Source organism: Cladophialophora yegresii (genome assembly GCF_000585515.1).
Source record: "Cladophialophora yegresii CBS 114405 chromosome Unknown aczIN-supercont1.2, whole genome shotgun sequence".
Classification (NCBI taxonomy): domain Eukaryota; kingdom Fungi; phylum Ascomycota; class Eurotiomycetes; order Chaetothyriales; family Herpotrichiellaceae; genus Cladophialophora; species Cladophialophora yegresii.
Window position 1 is genome coordinate 2,343,693 of NW_006913046.1, and position 25,686 is coordinate 2,369,378.

At 53.4% G+C, this 25,686-nt stretch overlaps 10 protein-coding genes across 10 annotated transcripts; 5 read left to right on the plus strand and 5 right to left on the minus strand.

Annotated features, from left to right (window-relative positions):
- Nucleotides 1–1,033: 1,033 nt before the first annotated feature.
- Nucleotides 1,034–1,336, minus strand: A1O7_02774 (30S ribosomal protein S16; the record flags this gene model as incomplete). Its single annotated transcript, XM_007756804.1, has 1 exon — nucleotides 1,034–1,336. The coding sequence occupies one exon, from the start codon at nucleotides 1,334–1,336 to the stop codon at nucleotides 1,034–1,036; it is 303 nt and encodes a 100-aa protein (XP_007754994.1).
- A 491-nt stretch (nucleotides 1,337–1,827) lies between these two features.
- A1O7_02775 (uncharacterized protein) lies at nucleotides 1,828–2,798 on the plus strand (the record flags this gene model as incomplete). The annotated part of the gene is made up of 3 exons (XM_007756805.1): nucleotides 1,828–2,047; nucleotides 2,131–2,196; nucleotides 2,254–2,798. 3 exons carry the CDS (start codon nucleotides 1,828–1,830, stop codon nucleotides 2,796–2,798), a joined length of 831 nt encoding a protein of 276 aa, XP_007754995.1.
- A 780-nt stretch (nucleotides 2,799–3,578) lies between these two features.
- A1O7_02776 (DnaJ like subfamily B member 4) lies at nucleotides 3,579–4,682 on the minus strand (the record flags this gene model as incomplete). Its single annotated transcript, XM_007756806.1, has 1 exon — nucleotides 3,579–4,682. One exon carries the CDS (start codon nucleotides 4,680–4,682, stop codon nucleotides 3,579–3,581), a length of 1,104 nt encoding a protein of 367 aa, XP_007754996.1.
- Nucleotides 4,683–5,701: 1,019 nt separating this feature from the next.
- Nucleotides 5,702–7,424, minus strand: A1O7_02777 (uncharacterized protein; the record flags this gene model as incomplete). The annotated part of the gene is made up of 4 exons (XM_007756807.1): nucleotides 5,702–6,371; nucleotides 6,450–6,819; nucleotides 6,889–7,163; nucleotides 7,219–7,424. The coding sequence occupies 4 exons, from the start codon at nucleotides 7,422–7,424 to the stop codon at nucleotides 5,702–5,704; spliced, it is 1,521 nt and encodes a 506-aa protein (XP_007754997.1).
- An 808-nt stretch (nucleotides 7,425–8,232) lies between these two features.
- A1O7_02778 (uncharacterized protein) lies at nucleotides 8,233–9,943 on the plus strand (the record flags this gene model as incomplete). Its single annotated transcript, XM_007756808.1, has 5 exons — nucleotides 8,233–8,388; nucleotides 8,441–8,615; nucleotides 8,678–8,896; nucleotides 8,963–9,216; nucleotides 9,296–9,943. 5 exons carry the CDS (start codon nucleotides 8,233–8,235, stop codon nucleotides 9,941–9,943), a joined length of 1,452 nt encoding a protein of 483 aa, XP_007754998.1.
- Nucleotides 9,944–10,161: 218 nt separating this feature from the next.
- A1O7_02779 (uncharacterized protein) lies at nucleotides 10,162–13,059 on the plus strand (the record flags this gene model as incomplete). The annotated part of the gene is made up of 1 exon (XM_007756809.1): nucleotides 10,162–13,059. One exon carries the CDS (start codon nucleotides 10,162–10,164, stop codon nucleotides 13,057–13,059), a length of 2,898 nt encoding a protein of 965 aa, XP_007754999.1.
- A 606-nt stretch (nucleotides 13,060–13,665) lies between these two features.
- Nucleotides 13,666–15,132, minus strand: A1O7_02780 (uncharacterized protein; the record flags this gene model as incomplete). Its single annotated transcript, XM_007756810.1, has 1 exon — nucleotides 13,666–15,132. One exon carries the CDS (start codon nucleotides 15,130–15,132, stop codon nucleotides 13,666–13,668), a length of 1,467 nt encoding a protein of 488 aa, XP_007755000.1.
- A 1,609-nt stretch (nucleotides 15,133–16,741) lies between these two features.
- On the plus strand, nucleotides 16,742–20,452 carry A1O7_02781 (CAMK/CAMKL/GIN4 protein kinase; the record flags this gene model as incomplete). The annotated part of the gene is made up of 2 exons (XM_007756811.1): nucleotides 16,742–20,171; nucleotides 20,223–20,452. 2 exons carry the CDS (start codon nucleotides 16,742–16,744, stop codon nucleotides 20,450–20,452), a joined length of 3,660 nt encoding a protein of 1,219 aa, XP_007755001.1.
- A 2,692-nt stretch (nucleotides 20,453–23,144) lies between these two features.
- A1O7_02782 (uncharacterized protein) lies at nucleotides 23,145–23,887 on the plus strand (the record flags this gene model as incomplete). The annotated part of the gene is made up of 4 exons (XM_007756812.1): nucleotides 23,145–23,224; nucleotides 23,307–23,337; nucleotides 23,401–23,705; nucleotides 23,761–23,887. 4 exons carry the CDS (start codon nucleotides 23,145–23,147, stop codon nucleotides 23,885–23,887), a joined length of 543 nt encoding a protein of 180 aa, XP_007755002.1.
- A 656-nt stretch (nucleotides 23,888–24,543) lies between these two features.
- A1O7_02783 (uncharacterized protein) lies at nucleotides 24,544–25,407 on the minus strand (the record flags this gene model as incomplete). Its single annotated transcript, XM_007756813.1, has 1 exon — nucleotides 24,544–25,407. One exon carries the CDS (start codon nucleotides 25,405–25,407, stop codon nucleotides 24,544–24,546), a length of 864 nt encoding a protein of 287 aa, XP_007755003.1.
- Nucleotides 25,408–25,686: the final 279 nt, after the last annotated feature.

A 25,686-nucleotide genomic window follows, 5' to 3' on the forward strand; every position in this document is an offset into this window, starting at 1 on the left:
AATGAAAATAGAGATCAGATAGACAGAGATGATGAAGCCACCGAACGACCCGTGGCATGGCAGAATGCATTCATGAGCAAGACGTCTATCTGGCGGACATCGTACTTTCTTGAGGCTACATGCACTCCTAGCACCAGCACCCTCTGCATATAGATGAGCTAGCCACAAGGCGTTCACGACGACAATTTGCTGATTCCAACCATTTTCTGAGACGTGGCCACGGCTCTGCAGAGCGAGCAGCTACAAGTGAGCTGTTTCCGGGCAAATCGTGAAACCCCTAGCATCCCACGCACAGCTTGTGCTTGATTGAGCTTGCGGTCCGTTCGGCTGGTTCCCACTCCTCAGCCTGCCCACGCCTGCGCAAACGGGTATGGCAAACAGATGGGGCCCAGGGGTGTTATTTCCCTGCCACATTTCTCGGTGACGACTTGTCGGATATCTCTGCGCGGCGACAGAAAAGGATGCCGGTGTTGTGCTGGCACCCGTCCATGGCGCTAGAGGGTCCCTTTGGATATCCATTCGTATTCCAATGCTCTAACCCATATTCCACAAGCTCCCGTCCGGGCTTGTCATTGGTATATGTCCATCCCGACATCAAATTCAATCTCAAACGCCGCTCGCTATGCCCGCGGAATGCCCGACATTGGACGATGTAAATAGGTGTATACGCCCTTTCGATTCCCAATTTACACTCCCTACGTCTGTCCTGCTGGCTCCGGTTGTGCCTGTTCCTGTACTTGTGGTTTATATGGTGTTGTGGGAAATCGCTTGACGGTCGAGGGTTTCGCTTCGATCAGGCCGATCTGCGAACGAGCGCCCGTGGTTAGTAGGTGTAACAGTAAGGATAATGACACCATCATGTCGGACGAGTGCGATGATGTATATAAGTATGCATGCTCGACACACAGACATACAGCAGAACGCGTGCGCAGCCCTTCCTGAGGGTTATTGCTCGCTCTTCTTTTCTGCTCTTCTGTGTCCCATGCGCGACATCGTTGCCCTTCGTCGTGAACGTGATTTTGACGACAAACATTCAACTTACCAGGCGTAACAGCTTCTCCACCGGCTCTGTCGGCTGCGCGCCGACACCAAGCCAATACCGCGTGCGCATCAAATCCAACTGCACGTCCTTTTGTTTCTTGGGCACAAATTTCGTGCCATCTTCTAGCAGCTCGGGCGTGTCCGGCGTGGCGAGCGGAGTCTGGGGGATCGGGTTATACGTCCCTAGGACTTCCATGGGTTTCTTGTCGCGGCCCGATTTTGCCTGCGCGAGGATGATGTTGTAGATTGGTTTTCTTTTCGTGCCGAAGCGGGCGAGGCGGATGCGGAGGACCATCTTTGACGGCGATGAGGGATGGGGAGAGGGGAGAGCGTCGAGGTGTGGTCCGAGAGGTCGAATAGGGAGAAGTGCGCGACGTTATGATCTCGTGGAGGATGGATGCTCGATTGATGCCGAAGAGGAAAGCTACTTAAGGTACTCCGTACACAGTAAAGAGAATTCAGCCTTGCAACTCGTCCTCGAACTTCGTTCAGCCTTGTGCGGAGCGAGCCAGCTGGGCGTCTGATTGGCGGATTGATAACGACCCCCCGAATGCTCGTCCCAACTATGACGATATGCTTCGCTTGAGCGGACAGAGCAGTGCAAGTGAATCTTGATACCAAAAACACGTTACACTTGTCAAAGCCACGTCTACACCAAGTGATTTGATTTTCAGTCAACCGAAATATACAAGCCGGGTTATGCTCCAAACGCTTCGCAGCTTCATCCCGCGCCAGGCACTTCCTCTCAAACCAGTTCCGATCCTGACGAGCAGAAGATACAGAAACATGACGACGCTGAAGGTGAGTCCGCTCAACGATAAGCCCTGCAGTACAAGAAAACGCTGCCATGTGGAATTCCTGGAGACAATCGACGCTCATGTTCTCACGCATCAGACACTCGGACCGCAAAAAGCGGCAGAGCTCGATAAGGAGCTCATGAGTGAGGACGGCGGCTTCACCATCGACCAACTCATGGAGTTGGCTGGACTGAGCGTCTCTCAAGCCGGTGAGCCATCACAGCGCGCAGTTTCACGCACCACCGCAGCTACGCACACAGGCCAAGCTGACACGCCATTCTCACGAGCTCAGTGTACAAGGTCCAAACCCCCCAGGACGGCAAAAACATCCTCATAGCATGTGGGCCGGGGAATAACGGTGCGCACTTCTTTCTCTTTATCCCTATCTCATCCTTCCTCTGAAGCGTGAGTCTAGGAGGCGACGGCCTCGTCTGCGCCCGCCACCTGCACCACTACGGCTACACGCCCAAGATCTACTACCCCAAACCGACCAACGCGGCCATCTTCACGGGCCTCCAGAAGCAGCTGCACCACCTGCACATCCCGTTCCTCTCCACGCCGGAAGACTTTGACGCCGAGCTCGCCCACGCGGATTTGATTGTCGACGCGCTCTTCGGCTTCAGCTTCAAACCGCCCGTGCGGGAGCCGTTCGACAAGGTTCTCTCGTCGATCATCTCGTCCAAGGTGCCCGTGCTGGCGGTGGACACGCCGTCGTCGTGGGACGTCGAGTCCGGCCCGCCGAGCGAGGAGTTTGTCGGCCACAATTTCATGCCCGAGTACCTCATCTCGCTGACGGCGGCGAAGCCGAGCGTCCAATTCTACAAGGGCAAGAGACATTTCATTGGCGGCCGGTTTTTGAGCAAGGATGTCGCGAACAAGTATGGGCTTGATGTGCCGGATTATCAGGGGGTCGATCAGATCGCCGAGGTGGAGGTAGGAGCGCCTGTCGAAAAGTTGTGAGTGCCGTTGATGGTGCGTTCATTGTGGTGGGCCCGTAGTTGGTCCTAAGTGAAGGGGCTATGCGACGATCGAAGTGAGCCTACGATTAACGGAGTATAGTATGTATACTCTATACTGTACTCACACAGCAAAGACGTGTGAAGTGAGTCAGAAAACACGCAAATCAACGGAATTGTAAGAAACACAGCGACTTGACAGAACATGGAATTCTGTAATATTGATTTGTTCGTCGAGCACTCGAAAACTCGCGTTCATATGAATATCATGTAGTCGTCCGACATTGGCCACTCCGCTACGGTCTGTAGTAAACGCCATCCGTGATGCAATCGTCCTCGTTTCCTCGCATTAGTCCACAAGATTCGGAACATCCCTTACTCCTCTGATGAACGCCATCGCTGCCTAATGCTATGCAATTCGAGAGGATGATCTGTTTTCCGTTAGCACCCTTCAAGGGAGTGCTTATGTCTCGGCCACCTCGCTGAAACTGCCTGTTTCGTCATTGGGTATCATGTTCTCTTCTCGTGCGTCTCTCATCATCATCTCTGGTATTGCAGGTGATTGTATCTCTTAGTCTGGGACATTGTCCTCGGGGGGACCGTGAAGCAGCATATCTCCTTCCGTCCTTCCTCCCCTCATCTCGGTCTCAAAGGTGTCGATTAGCGGATTCTCGGAAAATTCTGACCCTGGGTATTTCTGCCCAAGCTGTTCGGTCTCCGGTCACTCTGCGTCGGCGGAGGTATATGCAGCCCCGCCACATCATACGCTCCTAGAATGTGTCTTTTATGGCAATGCCTCCTTGATTTTTGCCTTCTGCGCAGCAGTAAGTGACCGAGGGAAGTTGACTTTGACTCTGACAATAAAGTCGCCTCGTTCGCCAGGCTTCTTGCTAATCGGCATGCCTAGATTTGGGAAACGTTCTTCATGGCCCGGTTGAGTCGGTCCGGCGCCTGACACGTTCAGTTGCTTGCCATCAATGGTTGTTACAGTCCGCTTCCAACCGGTTAGGGCCTCTTTCAGGTCCAACTCGATCGTCGTTACCAGGTTGTCGCCATCGCGGGTAAGAGTTGGGTGCGGCTTCTCTGTGACGATGAAGTGCATGTCCTGAGTCCCGCCCTCTTCTTGATCTCCCACTCCGGCAAACTTTATCTTTGAACCAGCCTTCAGGCCCGGTTTGATGTCCATTTCTAGGAGTTTATCCTCACTGATGCGCTGGCCTTGGGCGTTGAATGTCTTCCTCTTGATCTTGAGCTTCTTGTGTGCGCCGGTGGACAATTCTTCCAGCGTGACCGGTAGTGGTCGTTCGATGACGGTGACTTCTGGGGTCTGTGGCCTTTGCGGCTTGGCCGAGAAATTGCCTGTAGTCCGTCGGCTTCCACCGCTTCTCCCACCTGACCCAAAGCCACCACCAAATAGATTGAAAATAGGATCGTCGTCACCCCCTGCACCACCAGAACTGCGGGCGAACTGAGCAAAAATATCATTGGGATCCGAGAAGTTGAAACCTCCTCCCCCGCCGCCGCCTGTAGAGTAGTGGAACGTCCGAGTACCACCACCAGGCATTCCTCCAAAGCTGAAACCGCCTGGCATACCACCAAAGCCACCACCAGGCATGCCATCAGGCATTTCGGCACCTGGTGGTGGAGCCTGACCCCCTCTTAGCAGGAACTCCAGGCCATATTGATCGTACACCTTTCTCTTCTCGGGATCTGACAGAATCTCGTATGCTTGTGAGACTTCTTTAAACTTCTCGGCAGCGTTTGGACTGTCTTTGTTTTTGTCCGGATGCCATTTCAGGGCTGCTTTCCGGTAGGCTTTCTTGATATCGTCTTGCGACGCCGACGGGGAGACGGAGAGGGCGTCGTAGAGTTTGGTTTCTGCTACCATTGTTTGGTGTGGTTGTGATTGGTCGCGAATGTCGTGTTATGTGTGAGGTTCGAGGTACTTTTGTTTGAGGGAAGAAGTAGTAAGACTGGTCGACAAGAAGAAATAGAGTGAGGCGAGGGTGACTAGGCTGTGTGGGAAAGAAGATCCGGTCTGCGGGATTTTGGCTCGTGACGGTACGGGGTAGAAGCACTAGAACGCTCGAGTAAAATCTCAATGGAAGGCAGGATCACATTTGGTTCAGTGACCACAGTGAACGGGGCCTGAAGCAGTGGGAGGAGAGTGTCACGGCAAGCTGAGCCCATGACGTGGTCCAGCCAAACGGGATCCATCGATGTTTCGAGAACATTCTTTGGGAAGTGACTTGACTCCCCGCACGAGAGACACTGACAGGGACGTCGAACTCCGCGTACGCGGGTCCTTTTGTCTCGCGCAGCGCGCCGGGTGCGTCGACTTGTAGAACATGACGCCAATCGATGGATCTCGCAGACGCACTGGGCAATAGTGTCTCTGTTGCCGTTGGCGAGCATAACGGCGATCGACGAACTTTCTTAGTTGAGTTTGACAGAGGGATACTGTGTATAGCTAGGTAGTTATCTGCTTCCAGTTCCTGGATGCCACCCGGTCTTCAATGCTTCTTCGGTTACTTAACGCCAACCATTGACCTTCCTCTACGAGCGATCATTTCGCTGATGCAGCAAAAGTGGTATCGTCAATATGCACCTCGGCACCTCACTTCAGGTGACTTTGGTCTTTACAGCCACATGGACAATCATCCTGCTGGCTGCCCTGGCACCATAGGCTTATGCAGGAACACACATACCAGGGTAACTCTCCGATTCTCGTACAGACCCCATTCGATGATACGACCGACATTGCTCATATAGCTCTGTCCATGGATGGGACCGGGAAGTTTATCCGTTTCTTCTTAGGCTCCCACCGTTGCTTGGCTCTGTCGACGAAGCCAGCTGGGTCCATCTGCTTCAAAGTCCTAGAAACCCGTCGTACAGTACGGCACATGATCACGACGTCTTGAGAACCTCGGGCTTGAACGCCGTGGTTCTGACCTCGTGCATCAGACTCTCCCCAAAAGTGCCGTCATACCCGTTCTCCGCGAGGTAACTCCTGAATTTGGCGTCCTCGCTTTCCAGGTCTCGGTCTCGGTCAGGGATGAACACCCAGGCGATAATACCGCCCATGGCAGCAAAGCCCGCGCCGATCAGGAAAACCGCTTGCGTCCCCTTCTCCGTGTCGCTAAATGAATTTTGAATGGGCGTGAATACTTGTGTCCCGATCGCCGCACCGGCTTTCCCCACCGCGGCGGCAAAGCCCATAAAATGACCACGGAGTGGTGTGGGGAAAGATTCGGCGGCACACAGAAACGTGGCGACGCCGGGGCCCATTTCGCCCAGTGAGTTGAAGATGCCGTACATGACGACGAAGAGCGGGAAGACGGACTGGATGGGGTTGAGGGCGCCGCCGAGGATGAATCCCAATATTGCCCAGAGGCCAAAACCAAGACACATGGTTTGTTTGCGCCCAATGCGGTCCATGAGCAGGCCGCCGACCAGGCAGCCGGGGAGGTAGAAGCAGTTGACTACGGTGCCGTAACCGATGTTTTGGACGAGGGTGTTGTTGGGATTGAGCTGGCCGATGATGGTGGAGGAGAAGATGCCGAACGGGTAAGTGACGCTGCGTTGTGCGGGTGCCATTAGTGAAGCGTCCGACAATCGAATCACATCGAGTCGAGAGAAGAGAGCGTTGACTTACAAATCATAGAAGAACCAGGCGAGGGAGGTCCCCACCATGGGCTTCCAGTAGCGCTTGATGATCAACCAGTACGGTACATTGTGTTTGATGGCATGTTTGCGGTACTGGGTTGACTCAACCATGCGTATACGGAAGAAGAAGAGAACCAAGGGCAGGACGAAGCCCAACCCGAAGCAGACGCGCCAGGTACCGCTGGAGACGTTCTCGTGGTAGCACTCGATCACAATAAGCGCAATCACGCCGGCCATGACGAATCCGAAGTCAATGGCGAAATCTGTGGCCACGGCGACGAGGAAGCCTCGCTTGCGGCGAACGTATTCACTTTCGTCGGACGCCTCGGCGCTACCTGTTCCGCAGGTGGGATATTCGCCTAGGGAGAACGGCCGTCAGAGTTGTTCGAGCCGCATCTGGGATTCGGAAAGGAATGGCCATATCTCACCTCCAGCCCCGAACCCAGCGATACCACGTGCAACGATCATCATCCAAAACATGCCGACCTGGGACGTGCCATGCGCGGCAGTAGCTAACACAATACCCAGGACCAGGAAAAGCGTCGCAAACACGATTCCCGTCCGACGGCCGATCTTGTCGATGATGAAACCGAAGAACAGCATCCCAAAGATCTCACCGATGAGGTAGGCATTGGACAGCCTGGTCTTGATGATGCTGGACATGCCTTCCTGGTACAAGTCTGTGAATAGCGGCTCCATGTATCTGCGTGGAGACCGTCAGTCACGAGTCAGAGACGAGGGAGCTCGTACGGCTTCACCCAATGATCTGCGCATTGTACCCGTCCGAGAAGAGTGCCAGACCGGAAACAAAGACTGTGATGATGGAGGAGACTTTGGTAATGCGGGCGACGTCCACCTGGCTGAGTCTCCTGTCGGTCTTTTCCACATCTTGAGCACTGGAATGACGCCGGTCGGAGTCATTGCCCGGCATTTCATAAGCAGGATGATGCTTTGAGCTTGCCATCTTGAAGAAAGCAAAGCCGTTGAGCAAGAAAATGAAGTCCGTGGTTGCTGGCACCACCGGCCGGAGAAGGCCATCATATATCCATCTACTGTTGAGAGACCCTTCAAGATAAGTATTCCCATGGCTTCGAAGCTTCAACCGCCACAAGAAGGATGTTCGATCTCGAGAGGCGGCTCGCCGTGATGCCGTTACCAAAACCGAACCATGACGCTCAAGGTAGGCATGAAAAACGAAGTCGACGCCCTTTCGATGATCATCGTCTACCAGTTGTGCAGGAACGTGCCCTATGTTCTCTCGATTCGCGCATCGAAATTGGATAGATTTGCGCACCCGAGAGGCGTTCAGCCTTTTGCTCGAGCGCCACTTTTAAGGGTAAGGTTGGTTGCTTGCACGAGCTTGATCCACGTGCCAAGGTGGGATGAGATGATTCGGATTAATTTCACGGCCCAGGGGCGATCCTCGTGCGGGAGATCCGCGTCCGAATTCACTAGAAGCGCATCTGCCGCGATCAGTCGGTTCGAAGTGCGAGGTTTTATTGTCTGACTGGCGCAATCTCCTGCGACGGTGGTAGTCCTTCAGCTTTGACCTTGCAATGGTGTCTGACGAGCGAGATCGAGTCTTTCCACCTGCTATATCTGATCGATTAAGACGACGGGTACTGAAAGCCCACTCGATTGGGCAGTGGCCAAGGAAGAGTCGAGACTGCAGAGATAGGCCGCTATAACTTTTGATGGACACCAGAACGGCCTGAACATCCGAATGCAAACATACGTGTTCGTGCAGGTCAGTGTGCTGCAATACAGCCAGAATGCTTTCCGAAGAACAGATTCGTCTCTTTCATGAGAATGGCTACTTGATACTTCGCGATGTTCTCTCGGCGGATGAAGAGAAGGACCTCCAGAAATGGGCGCAAGAAGTCCATGACTGGCCGACAGATGAGCACAGCCCTTGGATGCCGTATGAGGTATCCCTTCCACGGCTCGTGGTGATAACATCCGAGCTGAGTGTTCTCGCAGGAGATCAATGCCCAGGGCGAGACAGTGCTCTGCCGGACGGAGAATTATGCAAACTCCCACGAAGGACTCAATAACCTCCTCCGTGGACAGAAGCTGCTCCGGCTGCTCGAGCTGCTGTCTGGCGAGGAGATGTTGCTTTTCAAGGAGAAGATCAACTACAAGCTTGCAGGAAGCGGTACGCACGCCGGATCATGCTTGCTTGCCTGTGTCACGGGACTCATTCTCACTTGGATGCAGGCGGTTTTGCTCCCCATGTCGACTCCACGGCGTACACCCACATCAAGAAGATCAAACACCTTGCTATTCTGCTGGCGGTCGACCCATCGAATATGACGAATGGTGGGTTGGAAGTCGTGAAAGGAAGCCACGAGATGGAGGTTCCGATCGGACAAGATAACTGCATTGAGCCGGAATGGGCGAAGCAGCAGACCTGGACGCCCGTTGAGCTTGCAGCTGGTGAGAAGATTGATTCATTTGAAAGCTGCGAGGGATCCTGAATAGCTGCTGACTCGGACACTGTAGGCGAAGCTCTCGTCTTTGGATCGTACCTTGCCCATCGAAGCGGTGCAAACTACAGTGGTCTGGATCGGAAAGCGCTTTATGCCACTTACAATTGCGCTAGAGAGGGTGATCTGCATGACGAGTATTACGCGCACAGAAAGGTGATATGGCCACCAGTGCAACTCAGAAAGCAAGGCGAAACTTACCAGGAAGGCGCGCTGAGATATGGGTACGGCAGTCCCATGCTGAGCGTCGATGCTGGAAAGCAGCTTGTGGTAGGGGGAGACCTTATCTCACCTTCGAGCCTTCGTGGCTTCTATGAACTCGATCGACTGACACTACCACTTCTCACAGTTCGATGAGGAGGTATCGCCCTCGAAATTAGCGGCTTCGCAGGCCACTTCTCAGATCTTCGCCATTCTCAATACGCACGGGCAGAGTGATTACATAGGGGAACCGATATCGCAGATTGAACACTCACTCCAATGTGCTTACCTTGCTGTGCAAAGCTCAGCAGATCCCCAGACAATAGCTGCCGCTTTACTTCATGACATCGGGCAAATCATCCCAGAAGCCAACGCCGAAAAGCTACTGGGAGCAAAAGTACAGAACATGCACCAGGACGTCGGTATGCGTCTTGACTCGAAGTGGTCTGATAGTGTGGGCCGGGTGGCACATGAAAGCCTGGGTGCCCAGTATCTGCTCGCGTTGGGATTTCCGGCAAAGGTGGCCGAGCTGGTGGAAGCTCATGTGCCGGCAAAGAGGTATCTCTGTGCGACGGAGTTGGGCTATTACGACACGCTGAGTGATGCGAGCAAGGAGAGCTTGCGGTTTCAAGGAGGGCCGATGAGCTCAGAAGAAGTCCGGCTATGGCAGGAAGGTAGGTGGCCAGCGGAAAAGGCGAACCTGAGAAGGTGGGACGATGGAGCCAAAGTGGTTGGGCTGGAGGTGCCCGGTCTCGAGACTTATCGACACATTCTGGAGGAGGTTTTGAGTCAGTAACTGGGTTCTTGCATGACAATAATTTCAGATCGGGCAGAATCCCACTGGAGAGAAAGTACCACAGCCGTAAGACTGCGACTGGCATTCGAATGGCAGGTTACGCGAGGCTTATGTAATGCGCGATCCCACGTGATTGAGCGCAGCATGTGCATTATGATTTCTCGAACCATTTAATGTGAGAGGCAACACCCTTTCCTGCAACAAGTCTGGCGGGCAGGATGAGGTGGTATGGAGTCGTTTCCATCTTGACGTCGCTGCTGCTACCGGTCACAGCAATCTTTGCCGACGATGCGTTCCACATAGATTTCCACCACGCTCTTCTGGGCAGCCCGCAGTCATCCACGACCTTTTTCCACAAACCGCACTCGAACACGAACGCCTCTCTTCTCTACACCGTTTCAGACAAGGCCGTTCTAGGCGCTATAAATCCAAAAGATGGATCAGTACTATGGCGTCAGTCGCTGGCTGGGCAGCTGGTGAATAATGCCTCGACTTCATACCTCGTTACGGCCGAGAGAGATGGCCAACTGGTGAGCGGATATGAGAGAACAGTCGCGTGTTGGGATGGGCTGGATGGAAGACTTGTCTGGGACTACACCATTCCTGAAGGTACAAAGATAGGAGGGTTGCAGGCTGTGAGCGGCGCAGAGCCTGTCACGGGCAGAATTACGCAGGACTATGTGGTTTTGGCCTTGCCGGTCGATCCCACCGCACATATCACTATCATTCGGCTGGCAGGCGATGGAAGTGCAGCAAGATGGCATCATGTCGACACAAGCACACCGCATGGAACTCCCGCTTCCGTTGCAGTATCCGCGGAGCACATTTACTACATCACAACATCCCACGGCTTATTGACCAGCAATAAGGCGACCATTATCACCCTTGACAGAGCCAAGGGGAAAGAAGTCAGCCAGACGAGTGCTCCCATCGACTCGGAGCCGTTGGGGACAAATGGGCAGTATGTTGCAGCCATAGGCTCGAATTCCCCATTCTTGATCTCCACCGACAAGTCGTTCAAGTCATTCAAATTCAGTCTTCTCGACAGCCCGAAGGTTTCGACATTGGTATTGGATGATAAGGGTGACGACATCGAGGATATTACTGTTATTCACCCATGCCACGCAGCCGCGGCGCCTCACTTCTTGCTTCACATCAAAGGTAAAACTCGGCAGTGGGCGGAAGTTTATCACATCAACACCAAAACAGCCGATGTCACGAAAGCCTACTCACTACCCGCGACAGCAGAGGAAAGTTTCTTTGCCGCAGGCAACATTGAAGAGACGGTATTCTTCACTCGCTCTACCGAAATGGACGTCTCGCTCTACTCGTCCGCGTCCCACGGCCAACTAGCACGATGGAAGAAACCCAACTTCAAAACTTCCCCTGGCAACCTCAAGCCACATGCCACCGTTGAGGTCGTCAGCAGGGGCAAATCGAGTTACGCTGTCCGAGTTGCTGAGTTCTCTTCTAGTGGCGATTGGTCATTAGTCCGTAATGGAGAGCTACAATGGAGCAGGCCTGAGATGTTGGCCTACGCTAAAATTGCTGCCTGGGATGAGAATGGAGCTCCAGATGCGTTGGCTGAGGAACTTGACCTCGAGTCATCTGTCAACCCATTGACCGCCTACATTCATCGCCTCAAACGGCACCTGCACGATCTTGCCAGTCTGCCCAACTATTTGCGAAGCATCCGTGATACCATTCTGCAATCATCTCCCGAAGTTGATGCTACGGCTCGCCGAAGCCTTGTCGGAAGCAAATCAATCGTGCTTGGGACCAGCCGAAAGGAAGTCATTGCCCTTGATGCGACGCCGCCAGGCCTTCTTCGGTGGCAAGCAGATCTTTCCGCCGAGATCTCTGGAGACAATGAGATGAGATCCATCGGAGTGGACAGTGGGAGAGTTTCCATATACTTGTCCGAAGGCTCTTTGATTGTCCTCAACTCGACTACCGGAGCTCTCATCGAACATCAGTCAGGCTCTATTCCGGTGGCCCAGCTCATTCACATCCCTGGCAGCCCTTCACCAGCCGTCATCAAGGTCGGCGCAGATGGCGTGCCTCATCCCGCAACAGATTTCGCGCCTAATACTGCTGTAGAAGGAAACATCGTCGTCACCTTGAGCCCAGAGGGAAAAGCAGTCGGCTGGACTATCGGTCAAGATGTCGAAAAGACATGGATCCTCCAGCCACAGCCGGGCTTCAAGATCATCAGTGCCATTTCCCGCGCCTCACATGACCCTGTCGCCTCCATTGGCCGGGTCCTGGGAGACAGATCCGTGCTCTACAAATACCTCAACCCCAATATCGCGCTCCTACTGGCAACCTCCGACTCCGGCTCATTGACAATCTACCTCGTCGACGCGATCACCGGTGCAGTCCTGCATACCGCCACCCACAACGGCGTTCTATCTGATCGCATCATCCCTGCCGTTCTCTCTGAAAACTGGCTCACCTACACCTTCACGTCATTCGATCCCTCGACATCCGGCATCTCCCACCAACTCGTGATCTCAGAACTCTACGAATCCTCTGCTCCCAACGACCGCGGCCTCCTCTCCAGCCTCCCCACCAATTACTCCGCCTTCGCACCCGACGCCGCAGCAGCGCGTCCGCACGTGATTTCTCAAGCCTTCACCCTCGCCGAACCGATCTCCCATCTCGCCGTCACCCAAACCACACAGGGAATAACCTCGCGCCAACTCCTCGCCACGCTCCCCCACTCCAACGCCATCGTCGGGATCCCGCGAGAGCTTCTCGACCCTCGTCGCCCCATCGACCGCGACGCAAACACCACAGAGCGAGAGGAGGGTCTCCTCCGGTACACTCCGGTACTGGACCTGAATCCGCAGTGGTACCTGACGCACGCGCGCGAGGTGGTTGGCGTGGAGTCCGTGCTCTCGAGCCCCAGTCTCCTCGAGTCGACGAGCGTGGTGTTTGCGTACGGGCACGATATCTTCGGCACGACGGTGACGCCGTCGATGGCGTTCGACGTGCTGGGCAAGGGATTCAACAAGGGTCAGTTGGTGCTTACTGTGTTGGCGTTGGGGGCTGGAGTCATGGCGCTGAGGCCGTTGGTTAGGAGAAAGGCGATCGAGGGGCGGTGGAAGGCGTGATTTGCCTGTGTGTGTGTGCGGGTGCATGCGCGTGCGTGTACATGGAAGTGGGCGTGATGCCGACTATGTAAGGGGAGCGTCACGATCAGAATCGAGCTTCCACGTATTGTTCTCGAGTCGGACGAGTTTCGGCCTGGTGACATGGTGGGTGGGCAGGCAGGCAGACGGGGTATATAGAGGGCAAGAAAGACTGGAATACCTAAGGACTAGCTGGCTCAATGATGGATGCATGATGTCCTAGTCGGGGAGGAGGCTGAATGATTGTGCCTAAGCCTGTTCTCATTGAGTGCGCAATTTCCAATCCCTGTATTGTGTGAGCTGCTGCTCCAGTTTTGTTCTCGGACCAGGTAAAGTAGACCAAGGTGGTATTGGCTTGCACGACCAGTGCAGCTGACTCGTGGGAACAATGCAATATGATGATAAAGCAGAACACCGGGCGGTACGTACATGTAGTCACCCAAAACGTTATTGATTTTATGCTACTTAATACACACACGTGAGCGTCACCGCCTTGAAACAATCCCCGTCCCACATCGTCCGTTGGTGAGGTGTGTATGCTGTTTGCGTTTTATCAGCAACTTCTTCTGTGCCGTAGGGCAATGGCCATCATAGCTCGAAGTTGTCCTCGATCATGTCATATTCGTCAGCCTCCACAAACGGTGCCAATCTGGCCTTGAACTCCTCAAGATCCATGTCATCTTCAGCAACGCCCAGACCTCCGGGTGTCTTGGGTGGAATCAAAACATTGGGCACGACGTGCAAAACGCCATCAGCAGCAATGCCATCCGTAACAGCAACGCGAGTGAAGCCGTTGATCTTGATAGTCACTAGTCGGCCGTAGCGGGCAATGTCGATGCTCAAACTCTTGCCTTCAAGGCCGGTTGGCAGGTCGACATGTATTAATCCTTTAGGCACCTTGTGGGGCGAGCCGGCATCAGCGGCAGAGTCAGTTTTGTAAATGGCGTCCGAGTACAGTGTAATGTTATCGCCGGCATGATACAAGATCAGGGCTTTGAGGTACTTGAGGCCGTATTGGCTGAAAAGGAAGGCGTTGACACGAGGGCCGAGACGCTTGAAGGCGAAGTTGGATGGGGCGAACAGGGTGCCTCCACTGTGGCTTGAGGTATCATTGAATGCAGGGTACAAGCCGGTCTTCTCCAACGCAAGATCAAGCGTGCTGAACTCGCCAGGGAATGCAGATAGGATGTCAACCACTTTTGGTGGAGGGAGAAGAATACTGTCAATGCCATGAATAACACCGTTCGTGGCAAAGATGTTGATTGCCACAATGCGAGAATAGAAGTTGACCGTCAGTCCCCTCAATCCGATTTGAGTCGAGAGACGTTGCGGGACTTTGCCGATGAACGTGGCCTCGAGAGCAGTTGGAATGGTCCTACTGAGAAGGACACGGCGAGCAGGGTAGAACTCGGGTGAGACGTGGTATGTGAGGATTTTCTCCAACAACTCCTTGGGTGGCTTCGGAGCGTGCTTCGGGATCTTCTCGAATGCCCGGTCTGTGGGAGCAAAGAGAGTGTAGTTCGCTTTGGTGCCATTGAGCGTCTTTACAAGGTCGGGGAAGTCACCAATGGCAGCAGCAAGCTTCGTGGTATATTCGCTCTTAGAGATCAGTTCCCAGATGGTCTGGTTGTGAGAGTGGTGGGGATCGTGTGGGTGATGAGGGCCCTTTCCCGGGGGGCCATGGTGAGGAGGTCCGTGGTGGGGAGGCCCGTGATGAGGAGGATCTTCGAACAGGTCGGTATCGTAGTCTGCTGTGTCTAGCCAGTCCTCGCCCGCAAAGGCATCCTTGAAATCCTCGCCATATCTGACTGCTGAATCGTAGACCGAATCAGCAACCTCTGCGAATCGGTGTCTGGCACAGTCTGCAGCTCGTGTAAATTCCTCTTCAAGATCTTCCCAGAAGGTCTCGGCCTTGTGTACCCTGTCCCAGAATGGGTGCTCGGCAGGTTGCTCGGTCTCACGGTCCTGGACAGCCAACGACTCGAGAGTGGCTTGATCTGGGATTACCCAGGCAGTGGCAACAGCTGCTGCCGATAGGACTGAGAGGACCCTCATGATGGCTTGGTCAGAGGAGAGGACGTGATAACGACCGCTAGAGTGATGGAGAGGATATGAGAAGTGAGGAAAGTATTTGAGGTCGGAATGGTCAACAGGCAGAAGCGAAAAAGATGTCCATCCGTATCTCACTCCGATCGGATTCCCCAAGTCTATGACATGCAGGAAGCGAATGGTATGCGTCAGACTGCTGATGGTGTGAGAGGGACACGGACACGCATGATGCAGCCCGTGGGGGAAGCTCATCGATGCCATGACTGGCTGAGGGGCCAGCTTGCTCCCCGTTTGGGGCCTGACTAGGCTAGCCCAAGGTCAGCTTAAACTCGCAACAGCTTGCAGCGAAGGCCGCGCAACCCGAACTGAAACAGAGATGACGTTAGCGGCGTGCCACCACTGGTGCCTCTTGCCTGGGGCGCGTGGGCCGGCGAGGCCGGTTCCCTGGGCCGGGGTGAGCTCTTGTCCGCCGAGCAGACAGCTCCGACCCGAAGCACAAATCAAAGATGCAGATTACAACCTAGATTGCTGCTCCACGGGGCTTTGAAACGCTTGCACAGTGGCACTTCAATCGACATCGACTGTCATCTCTTGAGTTATCTCCTTCAGGATTTCCGAAGCACTGCGAAATGGATTCCCATGATCCTTGCGTACCTGGTGGTTTGGCACAACCGCTGAAAACGTTCAAGTGGGAGAAGTCAGAAATGATCCAGGTGGGCAGAGACAGAGCATCACTGAGCTGTGACTTCCATCCACAATGTCTGGTACCTCCTCTTGTCTCTTCGGTCGCTCTTGATACGGATGCATGAAAAGAATGTCAATAGCAATGTCGATGTTATCCTCAGCAATGGACACAACATCGGCAACTGCGATGGATGGAATGCGTCTTCGACTGCGTTGCAACAGCCGACCTTTCTCTTGCCCAAGTCTTTGACCTTGTGCCACAGTCCTCCACAGACGGCGACAACAACGTGGTCAGGATCCTGTTGGGACTGTTTAAGTCGTTCTTTTTGGATGCTTGCTCTCTTCCTTTTGGCTCTTGGGTCTCTTTTTGGACTTACCTAGAACATCCCAATGCCCCATTGCGCTCAATGCGTCTGCATTCCTCGGCTTGATCCAATCATATGCCAACACTGGTAATATCAATCACAAGGTGCTGGTCAAAACAAACATATCGCGCATGCTGGTAATCGGAAGGCGGAGAAGTTGTGTGTCGCCGAATTCAACACAAGTGAAGAGCAGCTGACGAGTCCGCACTGCGCTGTGGTGTCGTCGTCAAGTTGTTGCCAGACCTTCACTGTTACCACGCCGCGACATGTTCTTCAGCACCTGACAATCAACAAACAACTCTGCCAAATACCGCTTCGCTGACCACGCCGTCTCCCAACTTTTCCGCGGTTACTCGCGTCGCCGGCACAGCTGTTATTTTTTAGATCCTCAGTTCGTGACGTCCTCAACCATTTTTGGATATGTAGGTATCATCATTCACAATGCTGCCCTCTAACTGACCCTGCGCGCAAGCAGTTGATGGCGAGTCCACAATTCCCTCCGAGACAGTGATCGCTATATGCCGTCCACTCAAAAGAAACCTGACCGGCAGGTCGGCTCGGTTAATATGCACTCCAAGAGGAACGTCTTGGGTGAAATCCAACCCAGAGCTCCAGCCGCGCCTACCTCGCCACGACGACGCGCTCAGAACCCTACAAGCTCATCGCCGCGTCTACCACACCACGAGTCACTCAGACCGGAAGGCAATCTCTCAGTTCGTGAAAGAGCTGCCGGCAAACCGATTGACAATAAGCGACTGTCCACTGTTGCTGACGAGCTCGCTGCTGAAAGCAAGAGAGACTCTCAAGTGTCCACCACATCCACAGGCTCCGGCACCAAAGCTAAGAGAAAGACTCATGTTGGACCATGGCAGCTGGGTAAAACTCTGGGCAAGGGAGCCACGGGCCGGGTACGTCTGGCAAAACATCGGGACACCAACCAGATCGCTGCAGTCAAGATTGTCTCTAAGAAGTCCGCTGCGCTGGTTCAAAGTGCAAGTATGGCCCGGATGGACCACGAAGATACAGCCTCAATGATTGCAACTGGTCCTCGCACAATGCCTTTTGGTATTGAACGTGAAGTTGTTATTATGAAGCTCATCGAACATCCGAACATCATCAATCTCTACGACATCTGGGAGAATCGGGGGGAGCTGTACCTCGTCCTCGAGTATGTTCCCGGCGGCGAGTTGTTCGACTATGTCTCAAGCAATGGGGCTCTTCCGGAGGAAGAAGCCGTCAGACTGTTCCGCCAGATTATCGCTGGGTTGTCATACTGTCACCGTTTCAACATCTGCCATCGAGATCTTAAGCCGGAAAACATTCTCCTGGACGACAAGCGCAACATCAAGCTAGCCGACTTCGGGATGGCAGCTCTCCAGCCCGATGGCACATGGCTGAACACCTCATGTGGCAGTCCACACTACGCCGCTCCTGAGATCATCCAGGGCAACCAGTACCGTGGAGACTTGTCCGACATCTGGAGCACAGGAATCATCTTATTTGCAATGCTCAATGGTTTCTTGCCCTTCGATGGTGGCACATTGCCCAATACTCTCCGACTGGTCAAGCAAGGAGCTTACCACCTACCACAGACTCTGAGTCCGGAAGCCCAAGATCTGATCCAGCGTATTCTCCAGAAGCGACCGGAAAGAAGAATCACCATGGAGAAGATCTGGGAACATCCGCTCCTCACGAAGTACGAGAAGTACCATGCCAGCCTAGCCGCACCAGCACCACTCATTGGTGCCGCTCCCCCTTTAAGCACTGAAGCCCGTGCTAGGCGCGTCACGAAGCGTTCAGAGATCGATGGCGACATCCTGAGGAATCTTTCGACCCTGTGGCACGGGGAGAAGCCGGATGAGCTGGTTCGACGATTGATGAGTGAGGAACCTAATCACGAGAAGCTCTTTTACTGGGCGTTGATCAGATTCCGAGACGATCAGCTTGAGAACTATCCAGGTGATCCGCTTCATCACTCTGCAAGTGACTATCACCACGTCAGCAAACCGCCAGCCAAGCCCAAGCGTGGCCACAACCGCCGAGCTTCTCAGTTCTCCATTGTTAGTGATGACAACAACAAGAGGGACGGGTATTATAAGAACTCTGCCACGGCGGCAAGCAAAGCTACGCAAAGCAGTTATGATCCATATCGCGCTTCCAGGACTCCTATTGACCGAGATGCCCCGGAACCTCCCACAGTCGTTATCCGCCATCGCCCAACCACTCCTGGAGGCCGTTCTGTGAGCTCCGCCGGTAGCGTCAGATATCGCGCCGTGGATAGAATGCGACCTGAAGTACCTGCACTGCCCACGTTCACGTCCGAAGAACTTGAGAAGCTCATTTCAAAGAAGCGTGCCTCATATTCTACTGCAACCTCGAAGAGCTCTTTGTCGTCGAGCACGAGACGCGTACCAGGCATCAGAAAGTCAGTCAGCTACAAGCGCCAGGTCAGCTTTCAACATCGTCGTCAGAACTCTTCTGGCCCTGCCAACCGACAAGCTCGACCTTTGTTCTCCGAGAGTCGCCTGTCTGATCGTCCAGTGACTAGAAGTACCACGAACGGGAGTCAGAGCAACCCTAGCCTATCGACACCGGCACAAGTGTCCCGCCCGCGTAAGTCCAGCTCGGACATCGACATGAAAAAGCAGCGCGTTGCCAGTTCCTACTTCAAAGACGAGACACGAAAGGTCAGCGCAGAGCTTGGCAAGATTTGTGAAGAGGCATTCAATCGGTCATCGGTATCTACTGTTAGCGAAGCCAGTCCGGCTGCTCCCATGGACTCGTCGGCGACTTCAATGGCGGCACATGATTACAAAGTTCCGGAAAGCATCCGCAACAGACCACTTCCTGCAACTCCAGTGCTACAGGAACTTTCTGAGCGCCGACAGAAGATCATTGAAACCTGGGGAGATGCCGATCCATCTGTTCTTGTCGACATGCTCGCTGCTCTTGACAGACGCATCGACGCTGAGTTCGAGAAAATGAGAAGTTGCGATAAGCGAGCAGCATCTGACCCAACTCACAACACTAGATACTATTCCGGCATGACCCCTGCAGACACTATGGCAGATCTCAGACGCAATCGTGACGAAGTTTCCCGAGCAGCATCGGCCCCTGTCAAGTTCAAGACACCTGGCTCCAAGCAGGATGCTACCATACGCCTGGTCACACCTGATCCGACGTCCCCTTTCCCTCGTGCAGAACCATTGAGGGTCAAGAAGAACAAGGTTGCTCTCATCAATTCGCTGAGAGGCGGTCCATTGGAAGCATATGAGCGTGATGGGTATGATCCACGTCTGTATGCAAGACGGGAGCTCGACACTATCGATGAGAATCCAAGCTCGCCGAAGAAGAAGAACTTCCCAGCGAACGGCCCTCGGAAATGGTCGTGGCTTGGAAAACGTGGTTCCGGGACGCAGGATGCGCCAGAGCCCAACAAGTCTTCCGAGGATGTTTCTCAAGAGGCGCTCTCAAACGCATCCCAAGTTGTCCAACCGAGCGAGTCTGGCAATCCTTCCACGCTTTCGACCGCGAAGGTCAGTGAGCCCCAGACAACGGACATTGAATTGCATATGGAGAAGAAGAGAAAATGGTTTCAGAAGATGTTTGCCAAGTCATCGCGATTCAAAGACGGTGATTTAGCAACTACAGGCGACCATCGCATCGTGCGAGACCTATCCGAGGGGACAGAATCAACCCATGACCCAGCAGAGACGAAGGCGGTCGCTCGAATAAGCTACCCTCCTGCTACGAGCGTTGACGCAGCTTCGGCTGCGGCTGCCGTTGGCCCCATCGAGGTCAACCAGAACTGGTTTGCCAAGTTCTTCCACATCAAACCCGCGACGCGAGTAATGTGCCTTGTCATCAGCAAAGCCAAGGCGAAGAAAGAGCTCGTCAAGATCCTCAAGGAATGGCGGAAGTTTGGTTTGAGAGACGTGGTGTCCGAAAGACGAAGTGGCACTGACCTTGTGCGTGGACGTGTTGATGCATCAAACTGTGAGTAGCACCGTCCGTTTCTTACCGCAGCACAAGCTAATTATCAAACAGACCTCAAGCTCAAACCAGTCCACTTTCATGCATTTCTATATTCCGTTCTTGAACATGGCCGAAAGGCAAATCTGAGCATCATGAAATTCACCCAAGAAAAGGGCGCAGCCAGCAGTTTTTACAAAGTTGTCGACACACTTGAGACACTGCTCAAAGAGCGCGACATGCTCGTCGTCAATGCGCAGCGCAAGAAAGGCATTGAGAGAAGCATGAAGGAAGCGGGATTGTGAGGAGACGACGAACATTGGATTCTTGGACATTCTGTGTCACACTTGGTTATCATGCGGTATGCTTGGAGACTTTGAAGGGAAGTAAAACTTGGCTTACTTTCAAACGTTCTACTGTACATTCGCTTGCACAAAAGCCTTGGATTGTCCTACCACAGAGGCAGGCATTATTGTACTGTACTTTACGAGCTTCTCACAGATTGCGTTAGTGTTAATGAAGCCACCAGCGTGCAATGTGTTCCCGGAAGGACTTCCATAGCCACTCATTTTGCGTCGTCATGATGAGATTGATGAATGCCTCAGGAAGATATCTGTTGGGGCTGAGGTTGATGCGGCTGCAGACCTCAATCCTGTGGATGCGATGATATCTTCTCCTGACCTTGCAATCATTCAGGTGATGATTTGAGCTGAGGCTGCGCCCACTCACCAGACAGAAGATGCTTTGCCGTTACCCTGCTTGTTCTCTAAGTAAGCGAAGCCCGGCCCTTGTCGTCGCCACCGTATCTTCCAGAGTCCACCACTTTTGCAGTCAGTCGCAGACTCACAGAGCTGCACGCTTCGTTCAGCATGGTTGGGATGGTTGGAGCTAGTGTGCAAGCATGCATTATGCCTGCGTTAGACTGTAGCGATCAATTATAGTAGGGCAAATGATTGAACTCAACACTGCTGCTCGTCTTCGCTATGCAATTTTGCAATTCTGTCTGAGTCGTAGATGTGGTCCGCCCTCTGCATTTGGTTGCCACAGCTCGGTAAACCCCTTCAGAAGGTTTCCATGCATCTTGTATCTTCGTGATAGAGCACAAGAAGCTGATTGTCGTGTCCATGGAGTAGTCCTGTCGTGGCTGGCTCCGTGAAGCTGAGGCAGAAAATTCACCTACCTCCCCGTCTGCGCTTTTCCAGGAATAGCTGATTTGACGCTTTGTTTATATGCTGGACGTGCGTGATTTCATACCACAACTGGTGATGAGATCCTCAGGTGTAATACTAGGATCACATCACCAGTTGCCCCCATTTTTTGGTGTTGGCTTTCCATCGTCTCCTTGTTGCATGATCCCGCTGAGCCATTGATCCATTAAAGCATAAAAGGAGGGCCCGTCTTCATCGATTCGTCCCTAGCCGCACGTGGCTGCAGTTTGTGGCTACTGTGCCTGCCCGGCGAAAACCCCGTAATTTTGTCGACGACGCTAGGACTTGAACGTACCTGGGTAGAAGAACGTGGGCTAGAAGCCCCGGCGCCGTGCCACTAGTCCCAGGACCCAGAGTCAGTGATTGTTGCCCTCTACAGAGTACATACCTAGGTATTTCATCCACGATCTTTAGCCACTGAATATGGGGGCGCCGTGGAAACAACACAACGGCAGCTCTGGTTATGTGTAGCCATGTCAGGACTGTCGGTGTACTGTATCTCGGGAATGTCCATATTCAATCTTATTGTTTGTGGACTCTTTTGACACTGTTCGGAGGTAGGTCCTGGTCATGGTCTGCAGTGCGATTTTCACGGGCGACTTTGCCTTTTCGACACTTGGACAACACAGTCTCAGGGGTAGCGACATTTGTCGAGAGCAATGCAACCAGTCACACTTACATATATTGCTCGGCTGTTGTTTGTGCTCGGTTCTGGCTTTCATACCAAGGCTCACGATGTGAGGAAAAAGAGGATGAAAATGAAAACGAAATCAAAGTCGTTGTGCCTGACTCGCCTCATCCTGCACATTTTCTTGCCTAAATCTCGTCCATTCCTTCTCCTGCTGACTTGTGCCTGCTTGCAGCCTGTGCCCATTCCCCCCTCATAAGAGCTCATTTGTGTTTGGATACTTGTGGGCGCCAAAGAGTTTGCCCTCGAATTTGTGATTTCAGATATCATGGAAGGCTCAGATGTGCAGTAGCGGCCTCAAGGGGGTCCATGTGAGTGTCCTCTGAAATTGGCAGGTTGAAATAGCTGGCAATGTTCCGAGGAGAAGCCATACGCACAAGGTTCTAATGCAACGAAGCCCTGCTATGTCTACTTAAATCTCTCTGATGCACTCTGTTTCCGACATCATGTATTTGCACTGGATGGAACATTTGCTTTCGGTGATGTCGGTGTTGTTCAAAACTCCAGCAACAGTTGCAGGAGAGTCTTAGAAATGGGTTTCTCAGCCAGGCCTCGAGGTTAACCATGCCGCTGAACGCCTGCAGCCGGATGCCGGGGTCAGAAACTCCGCGCACGGTTCACAAAGTACAGTCAATCCTTACGTGCGTGCACCGATGTATCGAGGCTTGTGATATGATGAACAGCTGGGGGGACACGACGGTGTGCCGCTCCCTTGCTTTCGACACTCGCATGTCGCGTTGTCAGGGAGGCCATTGTTGGCTGTCCAATGCGACTCTGTTCGCGGTTGATTATCCTGTCGAGGACAGCTATTGCAGTGCTAGGGCAGTTAGCGACTGGGTGGTACTCCGATATGTCTGAATGATTGAGCATATGAAGGTGAGAGTTTCAAGGTCGGAGTATCGTGAGTATGTAGCACGTGAACTGAATGCGGTGCCAAGTAATTCTTTTCCGCCGCCCTACGCAATTGGAGCTTTCGCGTCCGAGGAGCAACAGCGCAAGTATTCTCCTTATCCTGCAGACCTCTACCCAGCCGTTTACTCGTGTGAGGGTATGTCATGATCAGCTAGCATCACCTTTGCGATCTTTTACATTGCCGCAAAGATGGGCGCAGGACAGTCGAAACCCGACGAGTCGACCAAGCATGTTTTCGCAAGCGATACACCCATTCAGTTCTCCCAGGAGTAAGTCTGCTGCTTGCTGTGCATGGAACTTGGCGACCGAGCTGCATGGCACTTGAGCGGAAGCTCGCTAACCTCTTCCCAGGCTGATTGACTCCCTTCAAGCATCTTCAGAAGTATGCTAAATTCACCCTCAGCATGCTAGGAACAGCTCATGCTTACAATCTCTTCTACCACAGACAAACTCCACACGCGCAAAGACCTTAGAGTTACATATCCAGCAGCGCGTAGCAGAAGAGCTGGAAAAGATCAAAAAGCACGAGTCCGAGGCGCTCGAGGCAATCCGGAAGAAAATCGCAGAGGAATCACCCTCAGGCTCAAGCTCGATATCACCCAAAGATTTGATCCCGGGCGTTAAGAACGATGACGAACAGAAGCGAAAAGCTCAATCGAGTCAGAAGGTACAACAAGAGATTGAAAAACTCAAGCAACAGCTGGGACAGCGGAAGACCTTAAAGGAGCTACCAAAGGAAGTAGAGAATGCGTGCGTGGACGTCTTTCAGCGGCATGCGCGATCTAGAGCTAACATACGGCATTAGGAGACAAGACGTTATCTCCTGTCTACGAATAAACGACCGGAAGCCCCTCGACTGTTGGAAGGAGGTCGAGATCTTCAAGCGGGAGGTGCGGAAACTGGAAGAGAACTACGTTTCCTCTGTGCTCTAATTGCTCGACCATATACCCCAGAGCTTTGTTTATCTTTATTGACAAGGCAGAGAGGGCCATGTACATACCCATTGGGAGGGCGGCAGGAACCGAAAATCCGGCATTGAGAGAACGACTACCAGTTTGCTGCATACTTTTTCCGCATCCCGTTCCTAAAAGTATCACTGGCAGAACCCGAGCGGCCAATCCTGGGCACAGAAGGAGCTCTCCTTCAGCTCGTCTGCCGCGAATGCATCCCTGTAACCGCACTACAGTCCTGTCGTATCCGTTCTGTTGGCGAGCGAAGCTTTATCCAAATGCCCCCACTCTGTACAGGGAGCACCATTGAAACCATAGCCTTCCGAGCTGATAGCGTTACGACCTCCTCATGATGATGGTCCTGGAGAGCTTTGCTCTGTGGCCCTGGAAGCGGCATGTCTTCGTGCACATGGGTTGGTCGGCATTGTAATTACCAAAGCTCAACCGAGCCCCGTCGAGGCGGCTGCTGGAGAGACCGAGCTTTGCTCAAGAGCTATTGATCATGCTTCGGCTCGCTCTGAATCCCAGGGATAGGGGCCACTGCAAATAGAGGTTGCAGAGAGGAGGATGCGTCCCGAGTCGTATTGTCCAAACAGCTTTGATATCCCGGAAATAATCTCATGGTCCACCACACCGTTTCACGTGTCACCAAGCTCACGCCTGACAATCCACGCACCACTTGGCCTCAGTTTCGTGTAGTATCGCTCAACGAGCATGACGCGTTTAAAGCCACGCTTGGCATACCAGTCCAGCGCATCTTCGTTCTTCTCCCAAATGTGAGCGTAAATGCAGATTGGATCCTCCACTAGCGACTCTGCCGAACTCAGCACCTCGTTGAGAAGTAATGTTGCCATGCCGAGGTTTCGGTAAGGCGAAAGCAGGGCCAATGCTTGAATGTAGATCTGCGATAATGGAGGGTTCGTCTGTGTAGAGAAAGCACTATTCACAGAGCACGGCTCTAGGCGACATCGGATCCAGCCAATGGGCTCTGAGTCGTACAGAGCGACACGAGATAACTGCCGCACAACTGGGTCGGTCACCGTTGTTTTGAAGAATGCATCGCCATAACGAACGGGGAGCGTCGTAGCCGTGAGGCGTCGTATCGCCTGCAAGTGGTCCTCCGAGACGGGAGAAACGGCGGCTCCTGGAATGTGGGGGATCTGTATGATTCCCGCCGGGTGTTGTTGGGTTTTCAAAAGAGCTTTCGATGGTGGAGATATGTCCTCGAGTTCCTCTGTGCGTGCCACCGGCGTCGAGGGTTGGGACTTCTGCTGCGGCTTCGTTGGTGCCCGTTTCGCCGGATGAGTTGAGATCTGGGCACCCTCGTTCTGCGCTACGTCAAGAACACCTTGTCCGTGGCTCAATGAAGAGCCGGCAGACGCGATGTGCTTGGTCTCAACACGATGATTCTCAACTCGACGGTTTCGCTCCGAGTCCGTCTGTGTGGGCCCCCCTACTGACATCGATTTGGTGAAATAGGACAGCAGACTGGATTGAGGCATCGTGCAAGAAAGTCATCCATACCCGCCCTGCTAATGCCACTGGCTTGGGTGATTAACCGTTTCATGCAAGGACAGGAGAACACGCGCCCACTGCAAAGGGGACGTGATCGGCACGGTTGCTTCCGGCACTAGAACAAGGTTATCGAGGCTTAATCTTGAACCTTAGCGAGCCCTAAGCATCCCCCGGACCGGCCTTTTTCTTTCTGCATCCTGCGTCGCCGCACCCACTTGACATCCACGCACATGCACCGAAAATATACCACAGTATGCAAATATTTA